Raw genomic sequence first — 26,986 nt, 5'->3', positions numbered from 1 at the left:
TGAAGTTAAATGCCCACAGCGCATCTCAAATAATACAATACTTCAGGATTTTTTAAAAGCTTTTTGAGATGTCATGAAAGGCAGTTTTAAAACTGTCCTATCTTGTCATGTCTTTCTAAATGTACTATTTGTACTAAGGGTTCTCAAAGATTTTCAAATACTGGACAAACTCTTAACAGAGTCGTCAACTGGATCCTCCTCCCAATCACAATCCCATTCATGACTATATATTGTCCTTGTCGCAACTAGAACAGCTGTTTACATGGAAAAGTAATATTAGGGAAGTACATTATTTTTAACTAATGCAATTTGTGTTTTGACCTTTTGGAACAAAGAGGATCTCTGTTTCTCTCATTTCACTCTTCTCCACATACTACCCTGAGGTCTGATCTCCTCTTTGCTCACCCTGGAACTTCTCCTGCTGCCTTTGACTCTAGCCCCATTTGCAGGATCTGGCTCTTCCTTCACTGGTAGATAGCAGTTTCTATCTGTGGTAGTTTCTTTCCGTCCCCTCTTGATTACATATCAGTAGCCCCTAATAGAAGCTCCTTGTTGCTAACTACTTTTACAAGAAGCTACGCTTTTTGCATTAAGAGTCTGGATGTCTTTAGAAGCAATTGGAAGCAAGGAGCCAGCACCATGCAGAACATACTAGTTCTCCCTGGACCACCAATGGTCACAGAAGAGAACCTGGAAACTGCTGCTCTACAAAGAATTCAAACAACAGGAAGAATTCCATAAAGGAGGTTAGCAAGAAATGCCATCATAAATCAGTTGCCTGGTTCAAAACTCTAAATAGCAATGAAAATCAATAAATTAATGCTAGCCTATTCCAGTTTTACATGTCAAAATGTCAACTCAGGATAAATTTAATACCAAATAACCATTCTGCCACAGGATAGGTATTTAGATATTACGGCTGTCAAGAGATTAAAAAATTAATCATGATTAATTGCACTGTTAAACAATAACAGAATACCATTTATTTAAATATTTTTTGATATTTTCTAGATTTTCAAATATACTGATTTCAATTACAACACAGAATACAAGTGTACAGTGCTCACTTTATTTTTTATTACAAGTACTTTCACTGTAAAAAAACAAAACAGTATTTTCAATTCACCTAATACAAGTATAAGAGCAATCTCTATCATGAAAGTTGAACTTATAAATGTAGATGTAAAAAAAACCCACTGCTTTCAAAAATAAAACAATGTAAAATTTCAGAGCCTGCAAGCTCACTCAATCCTACTTCTGGTTTAGCCAATCGCTCAAACAAGTTTGTTTACATTTGCAGGAGATAAGGCTGCTCGCTTCTTGTTTACGTTACCTGAAAGTGAGAACAGGCGTTCTCATGGCACTGTTGTAGCCGTCATCGCAAAATATTTACGTGCCAGATGTGCTAAAGGTTCATATGTCTCTTCATGCTTCAACCACCATTCTAGAGGACATACGTTCAAAGCTGAGGACAGGTCAGGCTCGATAACAATCCAAAGCAGTGCAGACCGACGCATGTTCACTTTCATTATCTGAGTCAGATGCTACCAGCAGAAGGTTGATTTTCTTTTTTGGTGGTTCAGGTTCTGTAGTGTCCTCATCTGAGTGTTGCTCTTTTAAGACTTATGAAAGCATGTTCCACACCTCGTCCCTCTCAGATTTTGGAAGGCACTTCAGATTCTTAAACCTTGGGTCAAGTGCTGTAGCTATCTCACACCGGTACCTTCTTTGCATTTTGTGAAATCTGTAGTGAAAGTGTTCTTAAAATGAACAATTTGTGCTGGATGATCATCCGAGACTACTGTAACATGAAATATACGGCAGAATGCAGGTAAAACAGAGCAGGGGACATACAACTCTCCCCCAAGGAGTTCAGTCACAAATTTAATTAATGCAGGGTTTTTTTGTTTTTTTTTTTAAATCAAGCGTCATCAACAGGGAAGCATGTCCCCTGGAATGGCAGCCAAAGCATGAAGGGGCATACAAATGTTTAGCATATCTGGCACATAAATACCTTGCAATGCCGGCTACAAAAGTGCCATGCAAATGTCTGTTCTCACTTTCTGGTGACATTGTAAATAAGAAGAGGGCAGCACTATCTCCTGTAAATGTAAACACACTTGTCTTTCTTAGTGATTGGCTGAACAAGTAGGACTCAGTGAATTTGAAGGCTCTGAAGTTTTACATTGTTTTGTTTTTGAGTGCAGTTATGTAACAACAAAAATCTACATTTGTAAGTTGCACTTTCACAACAAAGAGATTGCACTACAGTACTTGTATGAGGTGAACTGAAAAATACTATTTCTTTTATCATTTTTACCATGCAAATATTTGTAATAAAAATATACACGTATTTCAATTACAACACAGAATACAATATATATGAAAATGTAGAAAAACATCCAAAGTATTTAGTAAATTTGAATTGGTATTCTATTAACAGTTCGATTAAAACTACAATTAATCGCGATTAATGTTTTTAATCACGATTACTTTTTTTAGTTAATCGCATGAGTTAACTGTGATTAATTGACAGCCCTATTAGATATCTTTTTTTCAGTTCCAGATTAGTTCTGATTTCACGGAAGCCTTCGAATCATTCTGAAAAGGTACCAGATTTTCTAAAAAAGCCAAACAAACAAATGGGGAGGGAGGCAACAACTTAAGTTCTTTGCAAATAAAATTTAGGAATCCTAATGAAATCTAAAATATGTCAAATCTTCACTGATATACCATCATTTGCATAACTGCATTGCTACTGTCAAGGGGAAACTGGGTAATTTAGCAGTTGGGTTGGTCTCTGCAATTACAGGTCGGGAGAAAGCTGGTTCCTTTGTAGTGACCAAACCAGATGATATGAAACTAGCTGTAGGCAGCTGGGACATAAACTTCTATTTAGAGAATCTTTAGCCTGTACTCCTTGAAGCTGACTCAAATATCAAGTGGACAAACTAACACAGGGAACACCTACTCACAGAATGCCCCTCGTTCCTCCTCATGACACCAGAGACTTTTGTTATGTTGGTTCACAGGGAGCATTTTACTGGAGTTGCACAACTATAATGAACACAAAACTAAGATCCCAAAATAAAGTATAAAATTTAAAAAATCTGTTTTAAACTAAGAATTACATATTACCACTAGTAAGTGAGAAATGAGAAAAGATTCATGAGGAAGAGGTTTTTAAATAGGCTACAAAGCTCACTAGTAAAAACCAAGAAAAAGATACGTCACTATCAAACAACCATCTAAAACTACTCAGAGCATGATGCTTCTCTATTGGAGACAGAAATGGAACACCCAGCTAGATATAAGCTACTCTGAGAAAGTGTGTATATCCATCTGCTGGTACAAAATATCAAAACCCATTTAATGGGCTCAATTTTTTTTCCTGTGTTTTTAATATGATAGAGGATTTAATCTTTTTTTAACATAAAGTATGTTATACATCTGTGGGACCAGGAACATCCTTGATTTCACACAGGTTTGGGTATATTTTGTTGGGTAAGTAACATCACAAAGTTAGCGAAGAAAACAAAAATGTGTTACCATGCTAGCCACAAAAATAAATGCTGCTTTTTTTTTTTTTTTTTTTTTAATAAAACGTTTTGGACAACTATTCACATGAAATTATAACAAATCTAAGGACGGTCAAATTTTCAAACTAAGCAGCCCTCTAATTTTTTCTTCTCCATTTTCTCCTTTGTTTAAATGCAGAAAGTTGCAGGAGAAAAAGTTAAAACAATTAAAGTCAGATCAACATTTACTTCAGTAACACCAGCATCTGGTAACCAAACAGAAAGATTAAATGGGAAATTCCTATTATTTCATTAAGACATCTTTTTTAAGTGTGAACTTACTCTGCTCATAGAATCAAAACATTTTCTGACTAATGATTCCACATCATTAGGTCTATCTTGAACATTTATCCAGTCCAACAGAGAGACATTGAAGGAAGGCAGATCATTCTCGTTAAGCTCCTCTGAAGTTTTACTCTCCTCAATAGTAGTGTTTTGACTGGATTCCCTATTTTCTTTGACATTTCCTGGATCTGTGCTGTCCAGGGCTGAATGCTCCACAGACTTGCAAAATGAGGCTAAAAGTGATTTATTGTGCACTCTAGGTATATCAGAAGAAAGCACCAGTTCAGCAGACTTCTCATCTTCAGTTTCTTCACTTTCTGCCCCTCCATGCCCAACAGAAGAATCCAATCTTCCTAAACACTCTCTGTAACTATGTCTGGTTAGGCACTCCAGCAGTGGGATCTTGGACATTACAGAAACAGCTGTCCCCAAGCTTTAAAATAAAGGACAAACAAAACATCTATCAAGGAACTAATCTTACAAAAAGTTTAAGGTAGGCAATTTTTTTTTGCAGAATTTTAAATTTTTTGGTTCAGAATTTCCCCAGGAGTAAGCTTTTAAGAAAACTATAAGGAGTGAATGTTCTAACATATTAAGTTACCTACTGTATGATACGAAATACAACAAAAGTAGTACAAATGTACAGAATTCAGAACTTCTACTGGTTTACTAAGAATTAATTGTGGAAATATAAAATCATAAAACTTATTTTTAAATGTACTGATTGTGTAGGGCACTTTCTTATTGAAGAGTCTAACAGCAAACCTACTGTGTGAGTTTCAGCTTAATATCATCTATGGACTGCAGATAGTTTGAATATGCATTTTCAAACTTGAAAAGCAGCTTTTGATAAGAATATGTGCAATCTTCCAAATTGGCCATTATGGCGGCCCAGCCTTGGTGCTGAAGATGTTCATCATGGACCAGACCTTCACAAAAGGAACAAAGCTTCTTTGCAACCTCATACATTTCCTATGCCAAAAAAAAAAAAAGAAAGAAAAAAAAAGTAAATTCACAGAATTAAATTATCAGTCTAAACCTGTACTCAATGCAGTAATGCATTCAATGCAGTACTCAAATGTTTATCATACTTCAGAAAAACTACTGACTGTGACACCTAACAGAAAATTAAACACTGAAAGTCTAAAAGGAAGTGTTTAAATATGAACAGTTGTTTGGCCCTCCCTAAAAACATTTACTGAAAGTAATACAAACTTCCTTTACCTTTTTTTATTTTTTAACAAAAATTGTATTAAATGACAAACTCAATTTACTCAGACTGTTTACTGAATGTCATATTAATCCAAAAGAAAGCAAGACAGTCCTGGCCCCAGAAACCTACAAATTAGCCAGTACTGTTCCAACAAGAAATCAGATCAAATATCAAAGCAGTGTACATTATCACTTTTTATGCACATATGTATTATGCTATATATTTTTTGGAGTATGGGGTTTACAGAAGAGGCATACTAAGGACAAAAAACATTTTGTTGAAGAAGTGGTCGTTTGGCTCATAACAAAGGGTAGGAGATCTAAATGTAAAGAGGCAGCTTGGAAAACAGCACAGCAAGAAGATAGTAGGAGGGCAGGTTGGGAGAAGTGTAGGAGGTGAGAAAATTAATCAAAGGAAGATTTAAATTAAGTCTTAACAAACCAGGTGCAATGTGAGTAGCAATGAAAAGTGCCCACAATGCAACCGGTGACCATCACAAATTTATTTCACATGTCATTTAACAGCCATCAAGAGTCAAGAGTTCTGCTATCATCAACCCAAGGTACAGATGAATCAGACACTAAAAGCTCTGCATCCTATTAACAACGTACTGAATTACTGCTCCTTTACAACTACTTTTGTTTTGCTTTTCAAGTTTAAAAACTGCAGATTTTCCTATTGTAACAACATAAACAGGAAATGTACTAATTTAGCTAACAGTTTAGAAAGAAAACTTTATTTAAATTTAGGAAGACAATTATATTAAAGAAGGAAAGATAACTAAAGGGAAGTCTTTTGGTTTACACCCCAATCTTTACATACCTTTGAAGTTGCATATTCTGTTAAGAAATGTCCTCCTGATTATACTTATGTGTTTGGTTTTAATATCAACCTCTCTACCTATGAAAAAAGAAAGGAAAGAAAACAGTGATACTTATTGTAGATTCCACACTTAACTAAGCTGTGACTGCACATCATCCATGGTCAACTGTACACATGTACAGCTTTGTGTGTGGAAGCTAGAATAAGATTGATTTTCCTTTTTTAAGTTATTCAAATATGGTGAGATCAATATTAAAACCCAAACACATAAGCATTCTGCAGAATACATTTGCTGCTGAGTGTGTGATGATGTAGTACATTAAATTCTGGGCCAAAATGTTAGGCAATTTATTCTAGAAAGATAATCTACCATTGTTTAACTCCCAGATTTTAAGTTACTTAGGCAATGCTGCGCTCAGTGTTGTAGCACCTTCTTTAGAAGCCTAATCTCATTTTCAAAAGGGAGCCTGACTCTCAGTGATGGTCAATCGGATTTTGTCTCCTGACTGCCTACATTCCTTTTGAAAATAACACAAGCCCATAAATCAGTCAGGTATTGCAACGATAAGAACAACAAGACCTAAACATTTTTAAACATGCAGACCTCTCAAAAAACGTTAGAATTGACTTTAAAACATCATGCAACTTTTCAGATCCTGCTTCAAGTCTCTAGCAACATGACAATATTCCACTACATCCAACTTAATAATGTTTTGGATATTGGTATCTTCCAGGCTATTGGAAAAATGAGTTATTGGGTAGCACCTGTGTTTATAAAGCTGTGTATTTATACAGTCTTCAGGAAAACCTGGAAAATTTCACAGTAAAGTCTCACAAACACTTAAAAGAAAACACTTCACCAGATATAAACAAAAAAAACTAAAACATATTTTGGGATACATTCTTAAATTTCAGAGTAACAGCTGTGTTAGTCTGTATTCGCAAAAAGAAAAGGAGTACTTGTGGCACCTTAGAGACTAACCAATTTATTTGAGCATAAGCTTTCGTGAGCTACAGCTCACTTCATCGGATGCATAGTGTGGAAAGCGTAGAAGATCTTTTTATATACACACAAAGCATGAAAAAATACCTCCTCCCACCCCACTCTCCTGCTGGTAATAGCTTATCTAAAGTGATCACTCTCCTTACAATGTGTATGATAATCAAGTTGGGCCATTTCCAGCACAAATCCAGGTTTTCTCACCACCCCCACCCCCACACACAAACCCACTCTCCTGCTGGTAATAGCTTATCTAAAGTGACCACTCTCCTTACATTGTGTATGATAATCAAGGTGGGCCATTTGCAGCATAAATCCAGGGTTTAACAAGAACCTCTGAGGGGGGGGGAGGGGGTAGGAAAAAACAAGGGGAAATAGGTTACCTTGCATAATGACTTAGCCACTCCCAGTCTCTATTCAAGCCTAAGTTAATTGTATCCAATTTGCAAATGAATTCCAATTCAACAGTTTCTCGCTGGAGTCTGGATTTGAAGTTTTTTTGTTGTAATATAGCAACTTTCATGTCTGTAATCGCGTGACCAGAGAGATTGAAGTGTTCTCCGACTGGTTTATGAATGTTATCATTCTTGACATCTGATTTGTGTCCATTTATTCTTTTACGTAGAGACTGTCCAGTTTGACCAATGTACATGGCAGAGGGGCATTGCTGGCACATGATGGCATATATCACATTGGTGGATGTGCAGGTGAACGAGCCTCTGATAATGTGGCTGATGTTATTAGGCCAAGAATAAATGGACACATCTGATGAAGTGAGCTGTAGCTCACGAAAGCTTATGCTCAAATAAATTGGTTAGTCTCTAAGGTGCCACAAGTACTCCTTTTCTTTTTGTGAATACAGACTAACACGGCTGTTACTCTGAAACCTATTTCCCCTTGTTTTTTCCTACCCCCCACCTCCTCAGACGTTCTTGTTAAACCCTGGATTTGTGCTGGAAATGGCCCACCTTGATTATCATACACATTGTAAGGAGAGTGATCACTTTAGATAAGCTATTACCAGCAGGAGAGTGGGGTGGGAGGAGGTATTTTTTCATGCTTTGTGTGTATATAAAAAGATCTTCTACACTTTCCACACTATGCATCCGATGAAGTGAGCTGTAGCTCACGAAAGCTTATGCTCAAATAAATTGGTTAGTCTCTAAGGTGCTACAAGTACTCCTATTCTTAAATTTGTTTCTGTATACCAGAAACTCTACGAGTTGTCCAATAGCTGGCTGAAGACTGGAAGTGCTGCTACTCTGTTGTCATATTAAGCCACTGGAAGAGGGGATAGTTTACCCCGTACTGTACATCAGTGGTTCTCAAAGCCGGTCTGCCACTTGTTCAGGGAAAGCCCCTTGCAGGATGGACCGGATTGTTTTCCTGCCGTATTCGCAGGTTCGGACAATCGCGGCTTCCACTGCCTGCGGTTCGCCGGTCCAGGCCAATGGGGGCTGCGGGAAGCGGCGCGAACCAAGGGACGTGCTGGACGCCCTTTCCACAGCCCCCATTGGCCCAGAGCAGCAAACCGCAGCCAGTGGGAGCCGTGATCGGCCGAAACTGCGGACACAGCAGGTAAACAAACCGGTTCGGCCCGCCACGGGGTTTCGCTGAACAAGCGGTGGACCGGCTTTGAGAACCACTGCTGTACATTACTCCTAGGGGAATTCTGTGCCACTGCACAATTCAGAATTTTGCAGAAATTGACATTGTGCGCACAGAATTTCCTTTCCCCCACAAAAATGAGATGCAGTGCTGCTCGGCACCACTAGGTGCCACTGGACTCTGCAGAGTCCAGTTTGCACATACAAGACACTGCTGGGGGGGAAGGAGAAGGAGCTGGAGGGTTCCCGGCAGCTGAAGTTTCCAACATGGTCTGAGGGAAGGAGAGGGCGCAGGAAACTCCACGCAAGCCTGGGACCAAGCATCAGGCTATTCTCCCTCTGGATCCCTAGGCTCTGGGGGAGGGGAGGGAATAGGCGTCTGGGGAAGGGGGAAGCAGCAGCTGGGCTCTGGGGGGGGATGGGGTGCACGTGTATTGGCTGGGAGGGGCTCCGCAGGTGTTCTCTGTGGGGGGGGGAGGGATTGTGAGTGTCTGTCCCCCTGGCTGGGCTCTGAGGGAGTGGGGTAGGAGGCAGATAAACAGGAACTGGGTTGTCATTTAACTGGGATTTCTTTAACTCTCTACTCCTGGGAAAATATGTGTGTGTGTGTGTGTGTGTGTCTCTGTATTATTAGAGACATACTTGCTGACAGGTATTTTGAAATACATTACCAAAATAATTGAAACTGAAGTGATTATGTAGTGTTATTTTGACAAATTACATTTGCAGAATTTTGAATTTTTTGGCGCAGAATGCCCCAAGGAGTATGTATATATGAAAGAGTGTAACGAGACTAAAAACAAGCTACCAAGACAGCAGAGTGCCCCACTGTGCTCACTGTAGGGTAAACAAGCATTTACCTTCTGACACCACTATTTCTAGTTCTAGTTCTATTCCTATCCACTAGTTCTATTCCTCTTTTCGCCACAAAAAGAATACCATAAAGATGTTTAATAAAGAAAAGTGAGAGCATGTACAAAGATCCAGAAGATTGCAAGTGTGCCTAAACAAAACAGATGCAAAATGAAAATTTGACATCCACAAACACAAACAGATTTATAGAGCAATTCCTTCAATTGAACACCATGGCATGGTACACTGAAGGTACATGCTGAGAAGTCTAAAATCGGTTAGACTATTTGCCAAGTGATTGGGTTTCCCCCATCTGCTTGATGACCATCTGAGCAATAAGACTTCTCCCTATTCAGGAAAAAAGACTGGATGCCTCCCACATTCCAGTACTCCAGGTATTCCTCTGTTTATAACAATAGTGGATAGTTCTTTTGCCCCATGGGAGATCAAAGACTATTCTAGCACTGTTGGACTTCAAAAAGGGGTTATCTACTGGAGATAATCTCTCTTTATGTTATGTGTTGGAGCTATGCCCTGAGTTCTGACATTTTGTTCCCCAGCTGGCTTTAACCTTTGCCAGAGCCCATGCACTGGAAGCATTACAGTCCTTCCCCCTCCATGAAAACCTTCATTTCCTTGTAGTGGATTACCATCCAAAAGGCTCTGTAAATAGAAAATTAATTGACGCAAAACTCCATCTCACCTACTCAGTATGTTTTGCTCCAAGAACTGAACTTTCTTATTGACTGTGTCTCCTTGCACCTGACTCACCATCCAACTCTGCTTCTTTCCCCCATCTTTCCTCTACTATTCAAAATTATTGTCCTCATCTTCTCCCCAATTCTTTCTTACAAGCCCTCCCATACTAAACATTAAAATAGAGATAAAGAAATTTAGTATGCAAAAGATAGAACAGATAAGTAAAGAAAAATCAGAATTTAACATCACAACATCCAGAACTGACAAGAAATCTACCTAACTGATACAACTCAATTTACATGATGTCTTCAGAGTCTTATATCAATTCCCTCCCCTTTTCTATCTATATACTGTGTCTTAGAAATTGTAAGACATTCAGAGCAGGGACCATGGTTTAGATGTCTGTATAGCGAGATGAATGTAAGGTGGTCAATGAATAATCTTGCCCCACCATCTCACATCTACATCTCTGCTGACAACTATTCTAGGCTCAAGATGATGTAAGTACATTCAAAAAACTCTTTAGAGGGACCCCACACTCCATACGTGATTTACAAAAGTTGAGATTCTTGATACAAGTATAGGTGTGGGAAAACATAAAGGGAAAAGATCCAGAAACAGTCCCACGACACAACAGAAATACCCCAAACAGATTTTGAGAAGGCAAGGAGCATGCATCATATTACTGTGTCACCCTGAGAGGACAATACATTGCACTGAAGTACTTTGAAATTATCTAATGTAAGACACACACACAAGTGAATATGTATATCCCAATTTTAGATACAAAACAGGTTCTGAGAAAAGTATCTAACCTAAATCCAAACACATTCAGTGGTACAGCACAGGAACAGAATCTCTGACTCCCAGTCTCCTGCTCTGTCCATTAGTGACTAGTGAGAGCTCCATGAAAGTCTGAGAACGAATATCCTCCACACATGTCATGAGCAATACATTTTTGTAGTGTTTCTGCAAAGGGCTCTAGACTTGGCCTAGACTTAGCCAACTGATTAGCTGGAGAAAAGTATAAGGAAGAGCCCTGAAAGAAGGGAGAGCTACCCAAAATCACTTCCTTCAGTCATCCTACTTTTTGTAATGAAGGTCCTGAGCTTGTGGTATGCTTCCCCTAGCATGGGTTTCCTTCAGAGATATGTCTGAGCATCTCTTACAAGTCAAGGAGAAAAGTCCTGCTAAAATTGGCTGTATGCTGGCCTGACAGCATGATCACCTGACATAGATATATCATGATGCTTCACATTCTGTTAGAAAGTCTCCTACATCTCTCATTTGTGAGCAAGCCACTCCATCTGCTGCAGACAGAAACCGCTCAAGTGAGAGTATGCAAACCTCTGAAACATGTGGGATGATATACAAGACAGTAGTACTAATTCCATCTGCTCATTGGATAAAGTTGTCCCAGAGTATCTCAAATTAGGGGGAAAAAATTAAAATAGTGGATTCATGTAAAAATGATTCTTGCCAGGTCTTAGTAAAATAAGGAATAGGAAATGCTTAGCGTGCTGGTAAGGAAAGAACACGATAGCTTATGCCTGACGAGGAAATGTGATGTAACCTTTATATACTTATCACTTCCTCTCTCATTACCAAGTCCACTATTCCTTCTATGACAGGTTTCAGAGTAGCAGCGGTGTTAGTCTGTATCCGTAAAAAGAAAAGGAGTACTTGTGGCACCTTAGAGACTAAGCAGACCTAGAAGCAAGACTCTCCAATCAGTAACTAGGATACTATATGGTTTCTCCCATCTTAGAACTCAGTGAGGTTTTTTTTCTTCCTCCAAGAATTCAGGTAACAGAGAATTCCTCAGTCCTATTCATTTGTCTGCAGATATAGTTTTCCCTCAGATCTCCTAATCTGCCTTAAAACTTACCTTTCCTATATCTGCCTTGTGCCTTTTCTGGGCCTTAAAATTGTGTTCTTCCCACCCCCTCCCGGTTAAACTCCTTTTACTTTTATATGCCACCTTGCAGTCAATTCTGCCATCTCATCCAACACACACAACTGTTCCCCAGTAAAAGAAATTTAACATTTATCTTGAGGGCTTTTTAATAGTGTTCATTTTAGTACACTAAAAATCCTCTACAAATTGGGGCAAAACCAGTCCCAAAGAAAGAGAAGTGAAAGGGAGCTTAATCTACCCTCTTTATTTGATACTGAAATATTCTAGTGGCATCACAGCAATTTTAGACATTAAAAGGCTCAAAAATTATTCAAAGTCAAAACTGAAGATGGAGACCATACATATCTGCTCCAATATCCCCCCCATAACTCTCCCTCCAGATCTCAGAAAAATCATGTCTCCACAGTCACTTTCAGTCATCACACAGGAGGTTCTGTTCCTTTTCCTAAAGCCAGGATAGTTACCAGAAAAGCACTCTCCCTCTGGTAACTGAGGAATCAAAGCTCAAGAAAGTCCAGATGACCTTATGCCATTTCAAACCATTTAGGACCAAGGTTGAGCACAGGACTTCATGGCCAAAAGAGCTGTGAAGCAACCTCTCTCTCCTAATCAAGTCCTCTCTCTACAGGTAACAGCAAAGCCCTAGTGCATAAATGCACAGCCCTGGTCAGCATTATGGGTGGTCTTTGACACCAACAAGATAGTAAGAACTTTTGCCTTGAAGCTAGACATGTGCAGGGTGTAGGGCTCCCAGTGAAACCAGGAGGCACAGAAGAATCTTGATTACTTACCCTGTACCAGAGAGTACTACCTTAGGTAAAACGGGAGGTTTCTTTATAAAGGAAAAGCAATTGACAGTCATGCTGCATTGCCTTGAGCCCCTTCCTTACTACAGAGGAAAATGAACAGATTTTAAAACAAGAAGGAAATATGATTATCTAATCTGACCTCCTGTATAATGCAGACAAAAGAGCAGCATCTAATAATTTCTCCATGAAGTCCCTAACTTCTGTTTGAGCTACAGAATATATTTTACAAAGATATCCAGCCTTGACTTAATGACAAAGTGATTGAGAATCCAACACATTCCCAGGTAAATTGTTCCAGTGGTTAAGCAAACTGTTAAAAGTGTTCCCTCTTTCTAATCTAAATTTGTCTTGCTTTAACTTCCAAACACTGGATCTTCTTGTTCCTTTTTCAGCAATGTTAAAAAATCATCTACTATCAGATCTCTTCCCCACATATATACTTGTAAACCATGATCAAATGAGCTCTTAACCTTCTCTTAGATAAACTAACTAGATGGGGCTTCTTTAGTCACTCTCTCTAAGGCATATTTTCTAGATAACAAATCATTCTTGTAGCTCTTTTCTGAATCATTTCTACATTGTCAGCATCCTTTTTGAAGTGAGAACACCAAAACTGGACACCATATCCCAATAGTGGATATGCCACATATAGAGGTAATGCAGAAGAAAAAGCTCCATTTGGAAATCCAGCTTTCATATCAGTGGTAAATTACAAGAGGCTGCCATGGATTACGGATGTTACTTTTGCACCTCAGAACCAACCCTATACTTTAGGGTTCTTTACAACAGTCAGGTTGAACCCTTAATTTTATTTACTAAGTGTGCACGAAAAAATGCAAGTTACAAAACCAACATTATTTAATCCCTTTCTTACACGAAGATGTTAGTGTTACAACATAAATATTTTCAGCTGATTTGAAAAGATGTGACATTTGTCAGATCAGTTTCTCCAAATACAGAAAAAACACAAACAGATAAGACTAGACATTTTTGGTCACCACAAGCTTAGCAGGAAAACAAGATGTCTGCACATAGACTAAATTTACCTGTAGTTTATTACTAAAAGTGGTCAAGAGGTCAGATAACAGTAGTTCAGATTTTCTTCCAGTGGAGAACGTCAGAATGTCTTCTTGTGACCATTGCTGAATAAGGCACTTAGGAGAGACCATGCTCACAAAAGCCACTTCTTCCTTCTCCTACGGAGAAAGAACCCTGGAATCCATTTCTACTAGTACTTCTGGTAGCAAAAGATCATGGTGAAACCGAGGAGATAGTCTGATATTCTGATGTCTAGGCAATTTGAATGTCCTGGCTAACATTTGTTCTTAGTTCTTCTACTGCAGTTGGCTAACATTGATGCCATCTGTCTGGGAGTCTGGCCCAAAATAACCACTTGCAACATCTCAACCTAGGAACTTTCTTAACAGGCCGGCTACTTGCAGAGTAAAGCTCTGTGGAAATGATGTTTCCAAGCAAGGTGACTCAAGACCTCTTCACCGTTTGCAAACCATATACCAGAATAATGTATGATTAAGTGGGAAAGGTATGACTGTAACGCAATCAGGTCCACCTGGACTCCAGTACAAAAATCATTTACTACTTTCTTCACCTTTTGGTTGTAACTTGAAGGCCAACTCCAACTGGGTTCATTTTAGCCTAGATCATGCTATCTAAAGGCAGACCAGGATCACTGCAGCTCTTTTTTGTCAGGTTCATGTGGGACTTGACAATTTAAAAAATCTCCAATAAAATCCCTGCATGTCATGGGTCATAAGCGTGATCCTATCACAGGCAATGAAAATTCCTTATGAGCAACTTGGTAACTCTGAGATCAAATTGCTTACATGGAAGGTTGTTTTCCTAGATGTAGTGAGTGCAGCTCACATTTAGTTAACTTCAAGCTCTAGTAACCAATCCATTTTATACCAAGTTATACAAGGATACGGTGATGCCACAGCTCTTCAAATTCCTATCCAAGATGGTATGACGTAATACCACCTCAAATGAAACTATTGACTCTGAATATTTTCCCCCTACTCCTGTGTTCCATTCCTTCCAAGCTCTTCTCTTTATAAACTCAATGTTCAAAGGTCTTTGGGGTTTAACTTAAACAACACTAAAACATAAGGCCCCTTCAACTTTTTATTTAATTTGACACCAACTCCTTAAATAATGATGTCAATAGAAAGATAGTATCTATTCTGCTGATCATATTTTACATTTCTATGACCTGACTAGCTTGAAGCTAGAAAGCATATCAGAGTTCAATCCATGACAGAGCAACTTTTTTTGCATTCTTTCTTAGCCATCCACTACCTTCAGAGGCTGGAGAGGATTCTTTCAATGTGGTGTTTTATCTTCCACTTTTCATGTTCCTTTGTTCCAACTTGAGGCATTTTTTCCCTTTTTTTTTTTTAAAAATTTTAAGATTGGTTACTGTGGAGCCTTTGCACCCTGATAAAGACAGAAACTGACTGGGAGGTTCCAATAATGGCAGTTAAGACATACCATAGCAGAAGTGGCTCACGCTTCCACTACTTCTGCCACCCTTTTGGACCACAAAACCTTAAAGAGATAAAGAGCTTGGAATATTCCTCTCTCATATATTAGGGAATTCAGAACCAGAAGTGAGAATCCTGAAGTCTAGTATTTTAACAAAAACTGAATAGCAGGGTAAGCAATTTTCCATTTCTGGGGGCTGGTATCTAAGTGGAAGAAGCAAGAGAGGACATAATAAGAACCTTGCACTACAACTTATGAGGCCAAAGCGGTGCTATTAGAGTATCTGTACTTTTTCCTATCTGATATTTTTCACTGCAGTGGAGATTAAAGGATTCAGTAAAGACGGAACAGAGAAGATCCATTCAGCCAAGATTTAGAAAGGTCCACTATGTTGTGATTTGTGTGTCTGGAAAAGAGTAGTTGTCGTGCCCTCTTTGGAAGCAAAAATAAGTCTGTAAAGCTAAATTATACCTGGCCATTTGAAAGTTTCAGTTTATGGTGCAGAGCTAAGCACATTAAACTCAGACTATGCCAGTATTTCTTAAATTGCCAGCATCCCACAGGATAACCTCTCACTGTACTTAAAAGAACACCATGTGCAAAAATATGTCTGCTACTTCTAGCACGGGAGGATGGACAAACCCAGGTTAATGTTCTGCATGCTGAGCAATTATTGAAGGCAACATCACTTAATTCCTCCAGAAATTCAGAGAGGCTCTTCAGAAACACAACCTAGTGCTGGATGCTTTAACAGAACCTCTATTTAAATTACCTCACTCTGACTTTCCTAATTGTGATCACCTCAGTTCAATAAATCTGAGCCTCACATGCTGTCAATGGAGCTGATGACAGCATATGGTGTTGTGTTACACAGAACTGGAATTCACTGCTAAAACTAACAGTTTTCCATAATTTTCAATGGATTTGCCTTCCATCCTATTGCCCCTACTAATCCCATTCGCTTGAAGGAAAAAAGTACGTCACACATTGTTTGCTTAGAGAGCTCTTCAAACTTACCTCAAAAGAACAAAAGTTTTCAGGAAACCCAGGGCTCTTTTCGTCCTCTACCATCCTGCGGTAAAAGGAAACAAGTCATCAAAGTCCTCTATTGCTAGGTGGCTGAAATTCTGTTTAAAGGACTTCAAAAGGTTTCAACATCCTAAATCCATTTTAGTCCACCAAACCAGGTCGGTCTTCACCTTATCATTGAAGTCATACACATGTAAGGTGGCTACTTCGTCTTCAGTCCATATGTTACAGTAAATTGGAGAGAGGCTGCCTTGCTTCTCTTGCTTGCTCGGACAGACGTTGCTTTCAGCAGACTACACACAGTAGCATCCCTAATTCACATAACTCAGTCTAAAATTTCAACAGTGTTACATAGCTCTGTAATCACTACTTTATATTTCAGTGCTGATTCTAAACCAGACAATAAATATAGCAAGCAACTCTGAGAAATTTCAATTTGTCTTGCAATTTCTCTTCTCTTGAATAGTTACATTCATTTTTCTTAACTAGTCTTAATTACGTTGGGTGATTATGTTCTGTATGATGTTTTCTATATACAGCAGAGGACCATTAGTATATACTTGCAAGTTATTGATTTCATTCTCATATTACAGGCTTGTAAGTATTCACGGGCTGATTTCTAAGATGCAAAGAACCAAGTCTTATCTCAGTGACTGGCAGGTCTGGTTCTGCCCTCTAGGGCAGCATTACTCAAAGTGGTGGTCCGCGGACCACGGCCAGTCCGCGAGCCATCAGCTGCCGGTCTGCGCGCACATTGGGAAAAAAAAATATCGGTCCTCCACAACAGATAGCTTGAGAAGCACTGCTCTAGGCTACACAGCTGAGGAAAACAGCATAGTATGAATAGTGAATCTTGCTAATACTATTCACATATAATGTAAGAACAAATTTATCTAGCACATACCATGCCAGCCAACACTTACAGTTGTCAAAACACAGAACTCAATAGTAACAATATTAAATGATCCTTGCATCACGTCCTTAACTTCACTAGCCTCTGGCTCTAATGGACTGTCAAGGGGAGGGAAGGCCAAGCAGGAAGTCATCAACTGAAAAAATCCTGACACTGGACATGATGTATGTAAATTTACATATGAAAAGGAAACACCTACTAGTCAATTTACTATTATAATGGAGTAAAGGGAAAGCTACAAAGCCATTTCAGTGAAGCCTTTTAGCGGATGGTCTAATAGTTCCACAAAATACATTTCCAGCTACAAAGGAGAAGCATCAGATTGTAATGAATGAATAAGTTCTCCTATTCTTGACCCACCAAACTAGGAATGTAGCCAAAGTAGTCATACTATGGATTGGCCCCAGACCCAGTCACACAAAGCATAAACATCAATTTATGGATGTGTCTGGACACAACTTTCTTAGACAGTGCTAAGAGCTCACCCAGCAATTCAACCAATAATTCAGCTACAGACAGAATGAATGGTAATGGCAACTTGGCCAAATATTCATAAGATTTTAAGAATGTCTTTTTTCTAAAAAAAAAAAAAAAAAAAAAAAAAAAAATAGTCCTTTCAAGAGGGTCTATAAGAGTGGCTTTCTAGTGACTGGAAAGGGAGGGTTTCCTAGAGCAGAGATTAGTGTGTCGACTTTAGAAGCCAAGGACCTGAGTATTGTCTTAACATTAGTGAGCCTTTATAGCTGAGCCAAGAGAGTAAATGGTATGAGTTTGGTCACCCAGATGTTATGTGGACAAATGAAACACTTGATTTCTCTTCCTCAGAAGGGAAAGTTGCCCTGAATTGATAGCGTGTTTATTTCGGACATAGTGGCAATATCTTGACATAGGAAAGGCAAATCTGTTAATAAGGGCAGTCCAGAGTAATATGAATCTTCTGGTGATCCTTCAGTCAAAGATTAAACCTCATCATTTCCAGTATCTGGGGAGGATTACCAGCGTGAGAGTGAAAGGGGTTCATGGTTCTTGTTTCAAAAATAGATCCGCACATTCAGACTTTATTATTCTTTCTTCACTGGAGTAAAAAGAACAATCTGGGTAATGGCTTGGGATTTGTGGCATACCTGTTCAACCCAGATAGGGAAGGCTACATCAGAGGCCTGCCTTACCTCTAGTCTCCACAAAAGCATTTGCAATTTCCAAAAGCAAAGAAGAGCCCCAAACTGAATGGTGAGAGGCAACAGCACAGGTGAGTTGAGGCTGAGTGTAAGTAGATCACTTAATTAGTTTTAGTAAATATATTTGATCCTTGAAATCAAATTAAATAAACCACTAAAAGCTTTACCTTAAACAAAGACTATGCGTAGAATAATCTACTAATCAGAGAGCTAAAACCCAGTTAAAGTATGGAGGTAGACGACCAGTAGCAGATTACTCAGGGTCAGAAATATCTCATTCACTGCACAGAGTGTATGACTGCTTGCCTTATGGTAGCACATGGATGCAACTGGTGCAAACAGTTTATGTCCCTCAGAGACCACATACTGAACCTTGAAGCCAGAGCTGCTGAATTGGAGCAGAGAGAATTATTTATAGAGTTGACAAACTGGGTCATTGTAGAGTGAGCCCATCTCAGAACTTTAATTAAAGGGGAACCTGACTTTTGGCACATAAACTGAATAAGGTTTTAAAAGACTGTTTAGACTAAAAGTTGGATGAGAGCTGATAGATGTCAAGGATCACTAAGTTGGACAAAGAGGTCTGCTAGAAATGTCAATAATACAAAAATATCTCTGTACTCATGATATGATAGAAATGGCAGTTTAACTGGTACAGGAAACAATTTCTGTTAAACTAGCAAATTGTTAAGCTAAGGAGTTTAACAACATTGGATAGTTTAGATACAATAAATCCTCTATCTTGGCAGGGGGCTAGATTAGATGACCCTTGCGGTACCTTCTAACCCTATGATTCTATGAGGCCCGCGGTTTAAAAAAAAAAAAAAAAGTGTATATACAAATGAGAGAAGCTTAAAAAACTAAAGCCTTAAAAAACTACAGCAATGAAACAGTACCTTGACATAAACAGGCATTACTGACCATCGTGTAATCACAAAAAAACAATGGGATACTGAACATGTGGCTATAAACTATGCACAAAGGACTTGGGTTAAAGGTGTAGAAAAGCAGTGCTAGATCTAGACTAAAAGATTCCACAGAATCCACTGAAATAGAAATTCTAAGCAGAGAAGATCAAACAGTTGAATCCATATGAATACAAATTACAAATTATAAGAATACAAATATTCTAATAGGCTTATACTACTGGCCTCAAATTCAGAAAAAGGATATTTACGAAAGTAACATGCGGGAGTTGGTTCAAGTAGTAGTTACATTTGAGCCACAAAGTGACAATGATTCACATATAATTAAGCTTAATATGCTTGAGGAAAGAAAGGTACCAAAAATTAGTGCAGGGACACTGAAATGTAAATAGGAGGGTTATATTTAAAAACGTAGCAAGACTAGTTGACATAAGGCATTTAGACTTTTTAAAAGCCTTTGACAAAATGCTTCAAAAGAAACTCAATAGTCATGGTGTGAAATGCAAGGTATTGTTATGTAGCCAGGCTCTGATTCAAGACTGACCAAGAAAGAATAAATGGTCAGTTTTCATCATAGCCAGAGGATAACAGTGAGGTGCCACATGGTTCTGTCAAATGCATTTATCAATGATCTGGAAGGGGTGAACATGGAGGTGGAAAAATTTGCAGATGGCTGAAAATTTAATCCATGTTGCAGCTTATCCGAATGGGCAACAATTACAGATAAAATTCAGTGTTGACAAATGCAAAGTAATTCACATTAAAGGGAATACTTTGAACTACTCATGCACCTTACTGGATTTTAAATTAACTGTGCAACAAACAGAAAAGAGACCTGGGCAGCACTGTAGTTAACTCATTGAAGACCTCTGCTCCATGTATGGCAGTGGTCAAACGCAGTCAATGTTAGGACACAAAGAATGAAATGGAAAACATCAAAAATATGTCAAATCTATGGTATACCCTCATCTACTATGGGGTATTCCGTTCTGGTCATGCCATCTCAAAAAGGATATAGCAGAAGAGAGAAGGTTCAGAGTTGGGGAATATGAAAGATTAGGGGCATGGAGAGACGCTCGTATCAAGAGAGACTGGAAGTATGTACCATAGAGAAGAGATGAACAAGAAGGGCCATGCTGGAGATATACAAAATGATGACTGGTGCCAAAAAAGGAAAACTGGAAACTTCTATTCATTTGATCTCATAATACAAAAAAACAAGGAGACATTCGATGAAATACAAATATGGAAAATGCAAAACGGATAAAGCAAAACTTTTTCCTAGAACATATGAGTATATTAGGGAACTGACTGCCACAATATCAATGAGGCTAAAAGCTTAGGAGGAGTCAAAATTTTGACATTTATAAAGGATAAGAAGGAGTACCCAGAATTAATAGTAAATACTTAAAAATTAGACCAGTTTTAGAAGGGACATAAAACTCTCATTACTCAGGACAACAGACAACCTCTATTGGCATTTAGGATAAAACTTCTCTAGTTTTCCCAAAACTAACTGCAGGGTTTTCTTGCACCTCTCTCGGTAGCATCTGGTTCTGACCACTGTTGGTGACTGGACACCAAATCAGAAATTAGTTTGATCCAGTACGGCAGTTCCTATGTTCCTGTGATAGTGGTAATACCATATCCCTTATAGAAACATATTACCTTGCTCTTCCAGATGTTTCTGTCCTCCTGGCACAGACTAAGAAGGTTCTATGCTAAATTGGTGATCAAGCAGCCACACTTGAAAAACAGACCCTGTTAGTTGCATGGTACTGCTCTCCAGGTGAAGTCTTCCTGTTTATTTGCTTAATCTGTTTATCTCTCATTCTGATTTTGATAGGACAAGGGTAGGAGACAGTTCAGTAAACAGGTTTAAGTGAAGCAGAATGAGAATTGGATGGGAAAAGGGAAAGGAAATGCTAGGAATCCTCCATATCAAAATCTCGAATACAAATTCGTAGCATTGTGGAATAGCAAGGGGTTGGACACCAGGTAATTTTTAAAGTAACATTACCAAAAGAAAACAAACAATTATTGAAATTGATAATTGGGAGAGAGTTAATCAGATGGAATTATTAATTGCTTCTCACAAAGTTAGTTCAGGAAAACCAAATCAAAATACTGAATTACTGATTATGGTTATTAATGAAAATGCACTCATGAGGTAATCCACATAAAATTTACCAAGGACTCTTTTTCCTACACATTAAGGTATGCCCATAAAATAAACAACTGAATTTGACTTTGAAATAAACAAAATGTTTAAGTAATTAAAAATGACAAAAGGAACTAACAATTAAACCAATAAGAATTATGCAAATGAGTTAAGTATATAAAAGAAAGGTACATAAAATGAGTGATGCAATGTAGCAATATTTTAAAGGTACATCTTAACTAAACATGAAATTCTAAAATACAAAGCAAGGCTGGTTAACTATATTGACTTGACTAGTACCATAAATTTGAGTGTAAAATTCAAAAAGCTATGTGCATCAAGCACAATTATTTCACTTAATTCCTTAGGACACTAACAGCATCAACAGGTTGTTTACCCTAATTAAGATTAATGAGTAGCTAAGCATTATTAACATAATTCAACACCTAATTTAAAGAAACAGTATCACACAACCAAGTATAACATCAGTTTAACTAATTTACAACAACAACTAGAATTCAACTTGACATCAAAACTTTTAAACTAACGAATGAATTTGGATGAAACTAGATAGGTCATATATGACAATGTAATTGAAAGCAGCATCAACTTAAAAGCTAGCAAAACCATTATTACGTCTCTTACTTCTGTCTTAAGGAAAAAGTATTCTGAGGGCTCAACATGATTTTTAGGACAAATCCACAGGCATATGACAACTACAGCTCCAAAATAAGCAGTATTCAGAGGACACACTCTTAGCTGAAGTGTGTTACATGACAACATGGAAAGCAAAGATATAATAACCACATACAGTGTGACTGTTAAAATAATAATACAGGGTAAATAAACTAGCTTTGGGTTTGGTGGAGTTACACAATTTTATAACCGGGAGAGTTCAGAAAGTAATTTGATTAACCAATTTGATAAAACTGAAGTTGAACCAACCAGGCTTGGGGAACAGTCTTTAGAGAATCGACAGGCAAACAGTGTATGGCAGGGAGATACTGGTGTTTGAGTTAATTAGCAAAAGAAAGAGCTCTCTGAGGGTACATCTACACTGAAAAAAAAAAAAAAAAACACACACACACACACAGAAACAAAACACACACACACCACAGTAGCAAGTCTCAGAGGTCAGGTCAATTGACCTGGGCACATGCTACAGGGCTAAAAACAGCAGTCAGAGCCTGGCTCCAGCTCAAGCAGCAATGTCTACAGAGCTATTTTTAGCCCAGTAGCGTGAGCCTTGCAAGCCCAAGTTAGTTGACCTGAGCTCTGAGACTTGCTGCCATAAGGCTTTTTTTATTTATTTTTGTAGTGTAGATGTAACCTGAGAGAGTATTGAAGGTAATGACATCTACCAACGGGTAAGCCCTGTAACAGAAACAGAAATATCAAGAAGTATATTGCTTTTGGTATTTGAAATAGACAAAAGGTAAAACAGTAACTATTTAAGTTACCACAAGAAGTATGGAGATAAGGCTAGTTTGGCATGCACAGTATTGACACATTATGTAACTCTAGTTAGAAACACACAACACAGTTAAAGTTAGTGTAAAAATATTCTAAAGTTTATAACACTCAAATAAGGGCAGAAGGGAGATTTTGAAATTACTCACTCACAGTGTAATGTTACAAGACAAAGGGATCTGAGGATGCTTCTCTCATGGGAAGGTAATTCTCACACATACAAAGACATCACAGTTGTGAGGGGTAAATGTGTAGGATATGGGGAAGAAAACAGGGTTTGTTTAAATCAAAGTAATTTAAATCAGCTATTTCAATCATGATTTAAATCAGCAAGTAGAAAACCTTGATTTAAATAACTGATTTTAACTGTATTTTGTGTTTGTAAATTTTAGATTTTTTTCCTAAATAAAGTTCAATTCTCATGGTTGGTAACCATTAAAACATGTTGATTTGCATACAGCCTTTACACTAAATTTGGTGCTTCTTTTTCCTAACTAGGAGGATACACTATAGCTATACACATTTATTTAAGCAGTTATATAGCTTAACCTACATGTAATCAGCATCTTAATTTTTTACATTTTTTAGTTTAGAAAATGCCAAAAGAGGATCTCTTATTTACTAGCTTATTTTTTACTTTTGATTTTTGTCAAGCTCTGTATAGACGGAAATTCAATTTAAATTAAAAATGCACAAAGACAGCATTTAAATTTTCTTTTTAATTAGAGAAAATTTCCTTAAATGTGCTGGAGACATAAGAAAAACACATTTATCAAAACATTTTGCATTTAAAACTGATTAAACAAAAATATTTCTGTAATCAGTGAATTGAACTGATTATTTCTGGTCACCATGCCTTCAAGATTTTAGAACTAAATGGATCTCACCTTGTTCACCTAGTTTTCATTCATAGATTTAAAGGCGGCTGGGGGGGAACAAACAAGCTTTCTTCGTTTTTCAATTCCCAGTGGGTTTCTGCATTTTGAATGACCTAGTCATTGAAATGAACTGGTTGAATAAACTGAAATTAAGAAAATATTCTCTCTGCACTTGCAGAAGAGGCTATTGCTGTAAAAAAATGATTTAGCACTTAAACTCTTGCTCCAGATGCTTAGCCAATGACTCCCAGCAGTTCAGTGGTTTGATTTTCCTTAAAAATTAGCAACAAGTATGTACTGCTGTTTATCTGGTATTTAATTTAAATGATTTTAACAGATAACTAGTTTAGACCTTAACATAAGTTGTCAATTTAAAATTAAGTTTGAAATAGGTTAAATTTAAATTTAAAAATTCAATTTAAACAAAAAAATCTGATTTTTTTTTTAAAAAGCATTGATTTTTATACACCCTTGCAGAGCAGAACAGTGATTTAAGAAAGTTGCTAGTTTTCGGTAGCCTTTGAAGTCAGGAACTGAGTTTAAACAAGACAACAAAGTTTAACCATCAAATACTGAATTTTCACAGAGATCTAACATACAGTACAGTTCCAGATTTTTAAATGTAGTTATGCTCTCAAGACTAGTTTTTTAAGCAACAGCAAAAAGTTTTAGTAATCTGGTAACTGTTAGATCACCCCGAAGACACAAAAATGCAAATATTATTTCCTTCTCACTACAGCGTTCTGCAGAGGAAGACCAAATTTTAGGCACAAGTACTTAGTTACAAGACATTACGTTTAAATCATGTAACTCAGTCCACTTGTGATTCTTAGGAAAATATTTAAAATATTAAGGTTGCTAAAGGCTTTATTTCTTTCTTGGTATTTAGTTTGAATCAGGATATCTTAAGTTTATTAATTTGGAATTTCAATTCAAGGATCCAGAACAATGGTCTGGATTTATAGAACAAGATTCTGAACTACAAGGGATTTAGAAAGGCAGTATTTTTGCTCTTCAAGGCCAAATTCTGGCTTCCCTCAGAAATTCCCTGGAATCTTAAATTCTGACTTTTAAATATTCCTATGCTTTAGAGCAAAGTGGGATTGATCTCACCCTTCAGTTGCCCAGGAAGTCTTCTGGTGTGGAGGTAATTTGTTCTTGGCATCTTTGATCTTCATGAAGGGACTATCTTTCTTGAGGCTGCTTATATTTGGGGACTTTGGACCTTTACACTTTCAAAACCCAGGTTAATGTCCATAAAGGACTTCTAGTTAAAGAAACCCTCTCTTGGGAGAGGAAAGTCACTTAACACTTCTTACATGAATAGGAGGGCTCTTCTTGGGTCAATATCAGGATGCCTCAGCATTCGGAACCTCAGGACCTGCACTGGATCTCTCAGGTGAAGAGAATTGCCTCTCAGAGGGGAGAGAGCAGTGAACTGACATTCTGTAACACTTTTCATACTGTTATTCTTCCCATTGTACTGCGGGGCTTGGTCACCCCTAAAGTATGTGTTTGGCATTTTCCCACTGACCTTTTTCAATTTTGGCGAGGTATTTCCTTTTATTTACGCTTGGTAGAATTCTATTTTATATATATATATATATAAAAATCTTAGGCAGATAATATCAGTGTTTAATTTTAAGCATTTTTCTATTTTTATCTGTTTACATTTTCACATTTTCAGGAAGTTATTCAAATCAGACACGGGTGGAGTCAGACAATTATGTAAGGACAGAAGATTTTGAGATTCAAGAAGTTAAAGCTTCATAACTTTAGCTTAACACACAAAATTGTATATCATTATCATGTCAAAAATAAATATCCTTAAACTCTAGTAAGTTTGGAGGCAGCATTTCTTTTACTTTGCCTCTATGTAAATTTTGATCATCATGAATAGTAGTATGTTTTCAGGTTTCAGAGTGGTAGCCGTGATAGTCTGTATCAAAAAAAACAACGAGGAGTCCTTGTGGCATCTTAGAGACTAACAAATTTATTTGGGCATAAGCTTTTGTGGGCTAGAACCCACTTCATCAGATGCATGGAGTGGAATATACAGGAACGGGTATAAATACATGAAAGGATGGGAGTTGCCTTACCAAGTGTGAGGTCAGTCTAACGAGACAATTCACTTAACTGCAGGATACCAAGGGAGGAAAAATAATTTTTAAGTGGTAATGACAGTGGTCCATTTCAGACAGTTGACAAGAAGGTGTGAGTAACAGTAGGGGGAAATTAGTATGGGGGAAATTAGGTTTAGGTTTTGTAATGACCCAACCCCTCCCAGGCTTTATTCAGGCCTAATCTGATGGTGTCCAGTTTATAAATTAATTCCAGTTCTGCAGTTTCACGTTGGAGTCTGTTTTTGAAGTGTTATTTTGTTGAAGAATTGCCACTTTTAGGTCTGTTATTGAGTGACCAGAGAGATTGAAGTGCTCTCCTACTGGTTTTTGAATGTTATGATTCCTGATGTCAGATTTGTGTCTATTTACTCTTTTGCGCAGAGACTATCCGGTTTGGCCAATGTACATGGCAGAGGGGCACTGCTGTGACATGATGGCATATATCACATTGGTAGATGTGCAAGTGAACAAGCCCCTGATGGTGTGGCTGATGTGGTTAGATCCTTGGTGGCGTCCCTTGAACAGATATGTGGACAGAGTTGGCATCGAGGTTTGTTGCAGGGTTTGGTTCCTGTGTTGGTGTTCCTGCGTGGTGTGTAGTTGCTGGTAAGTATTTACTTCAGGTTGGGGGGCTGTCTGTAAGCGAGGACTGGCCTACCTCCCAAGGTCTGTGAGAGTGAGGGATCATCCTTCAGGATAGGTTGTAGATCCTTGATGATGCACTGGAAACGTTTTAGTTTGGGGACTGTAGGTGACAGCTAGTGGCGTTCTGTTACTTTCTTTGTTGGGCCTGTCTTGTAGTAGGTGACTTTTGGGTACCCTTCTGGCTCTGTCAATCTGTTTCTGCACTTCACCAGGTGGGTACTGAAGTTTTAAAAACGCTTGATAGAGATTCTGTAGGTGTTAGTCTCTGTCTGAGGGATCGGAGAAAATGCGGTTGTATCTTAGAGCTTGGCTGTAGACAGTGGATCGTGTGATGTGGTCTGGATGAAAGCTGGAAGCACGTAGGTAAGTATAGCGGTC

At 38.0% G+C, this 26,986-nt stretch overlaps 1 protein-coding gene across 9 annotated transcripts in view; it reads right to left on the bottom strand.

Annotated features, from left to right (window-relative positions):
* The window catches only part of RB1CC1 (RB1 inducible coiled-coil 1), a 157,265-nt gene that overhangs the window by 95,782 nt on the left and 34,497 nt on the right, over positions 1 to 26,986 (bottom strand). For 7 of the 9 annotated variants that reach the window (XR_006288533.1, XR_006288534.1, XM_037892625.2 and 4 more), the window contains exons 6-7: positions 4,633 to 4,835; positions 3,861 to 4,296 (exon numbers count right to left, since the gene is read on the bottom strand). The exons of 1 other annotated variant lie outside the window; for it this stretch is intronic. Coding sequence is in view for 6 of the 8 variants with exons in the window: in XM_037892625.2 (XP_037748553.1) it covers positions 3,861 to 4,296; positions 4,633 to 4,835 (639 nt within the window). In the remaining 2 variants the exon portion in view is untranslated. Of the gene's footprint in view, positions 1 to 3,860; positions 4,297 to 4,632; positions 4,836 to 16,302; positions 16,358 to 26,986 lie in introns of all 9 variants that reach the window. One more of the 9 variants, XM_027826507.2, reaches the window with a different exon arrangement.

Source organism: Chelonia mydas, chromosome 2 (assembly GCF_015237465.2).
Source record: "Chelonia mydas isolate rCheMyd1 chromosome 2, rCheMyd1.pri.v2, whole genome shotgun sequence".
Lineage (NCBI taxonomy): Eukaryota > Metazoa > Chordata > Testudines > Cheloniidae > Chelonia > Chelonia mydas.
The sequence above is the reverse complement of the archived record's forward strand: the minus strand, read 5'-3'. Positions and strand labels throughout refer to the sequence as shown.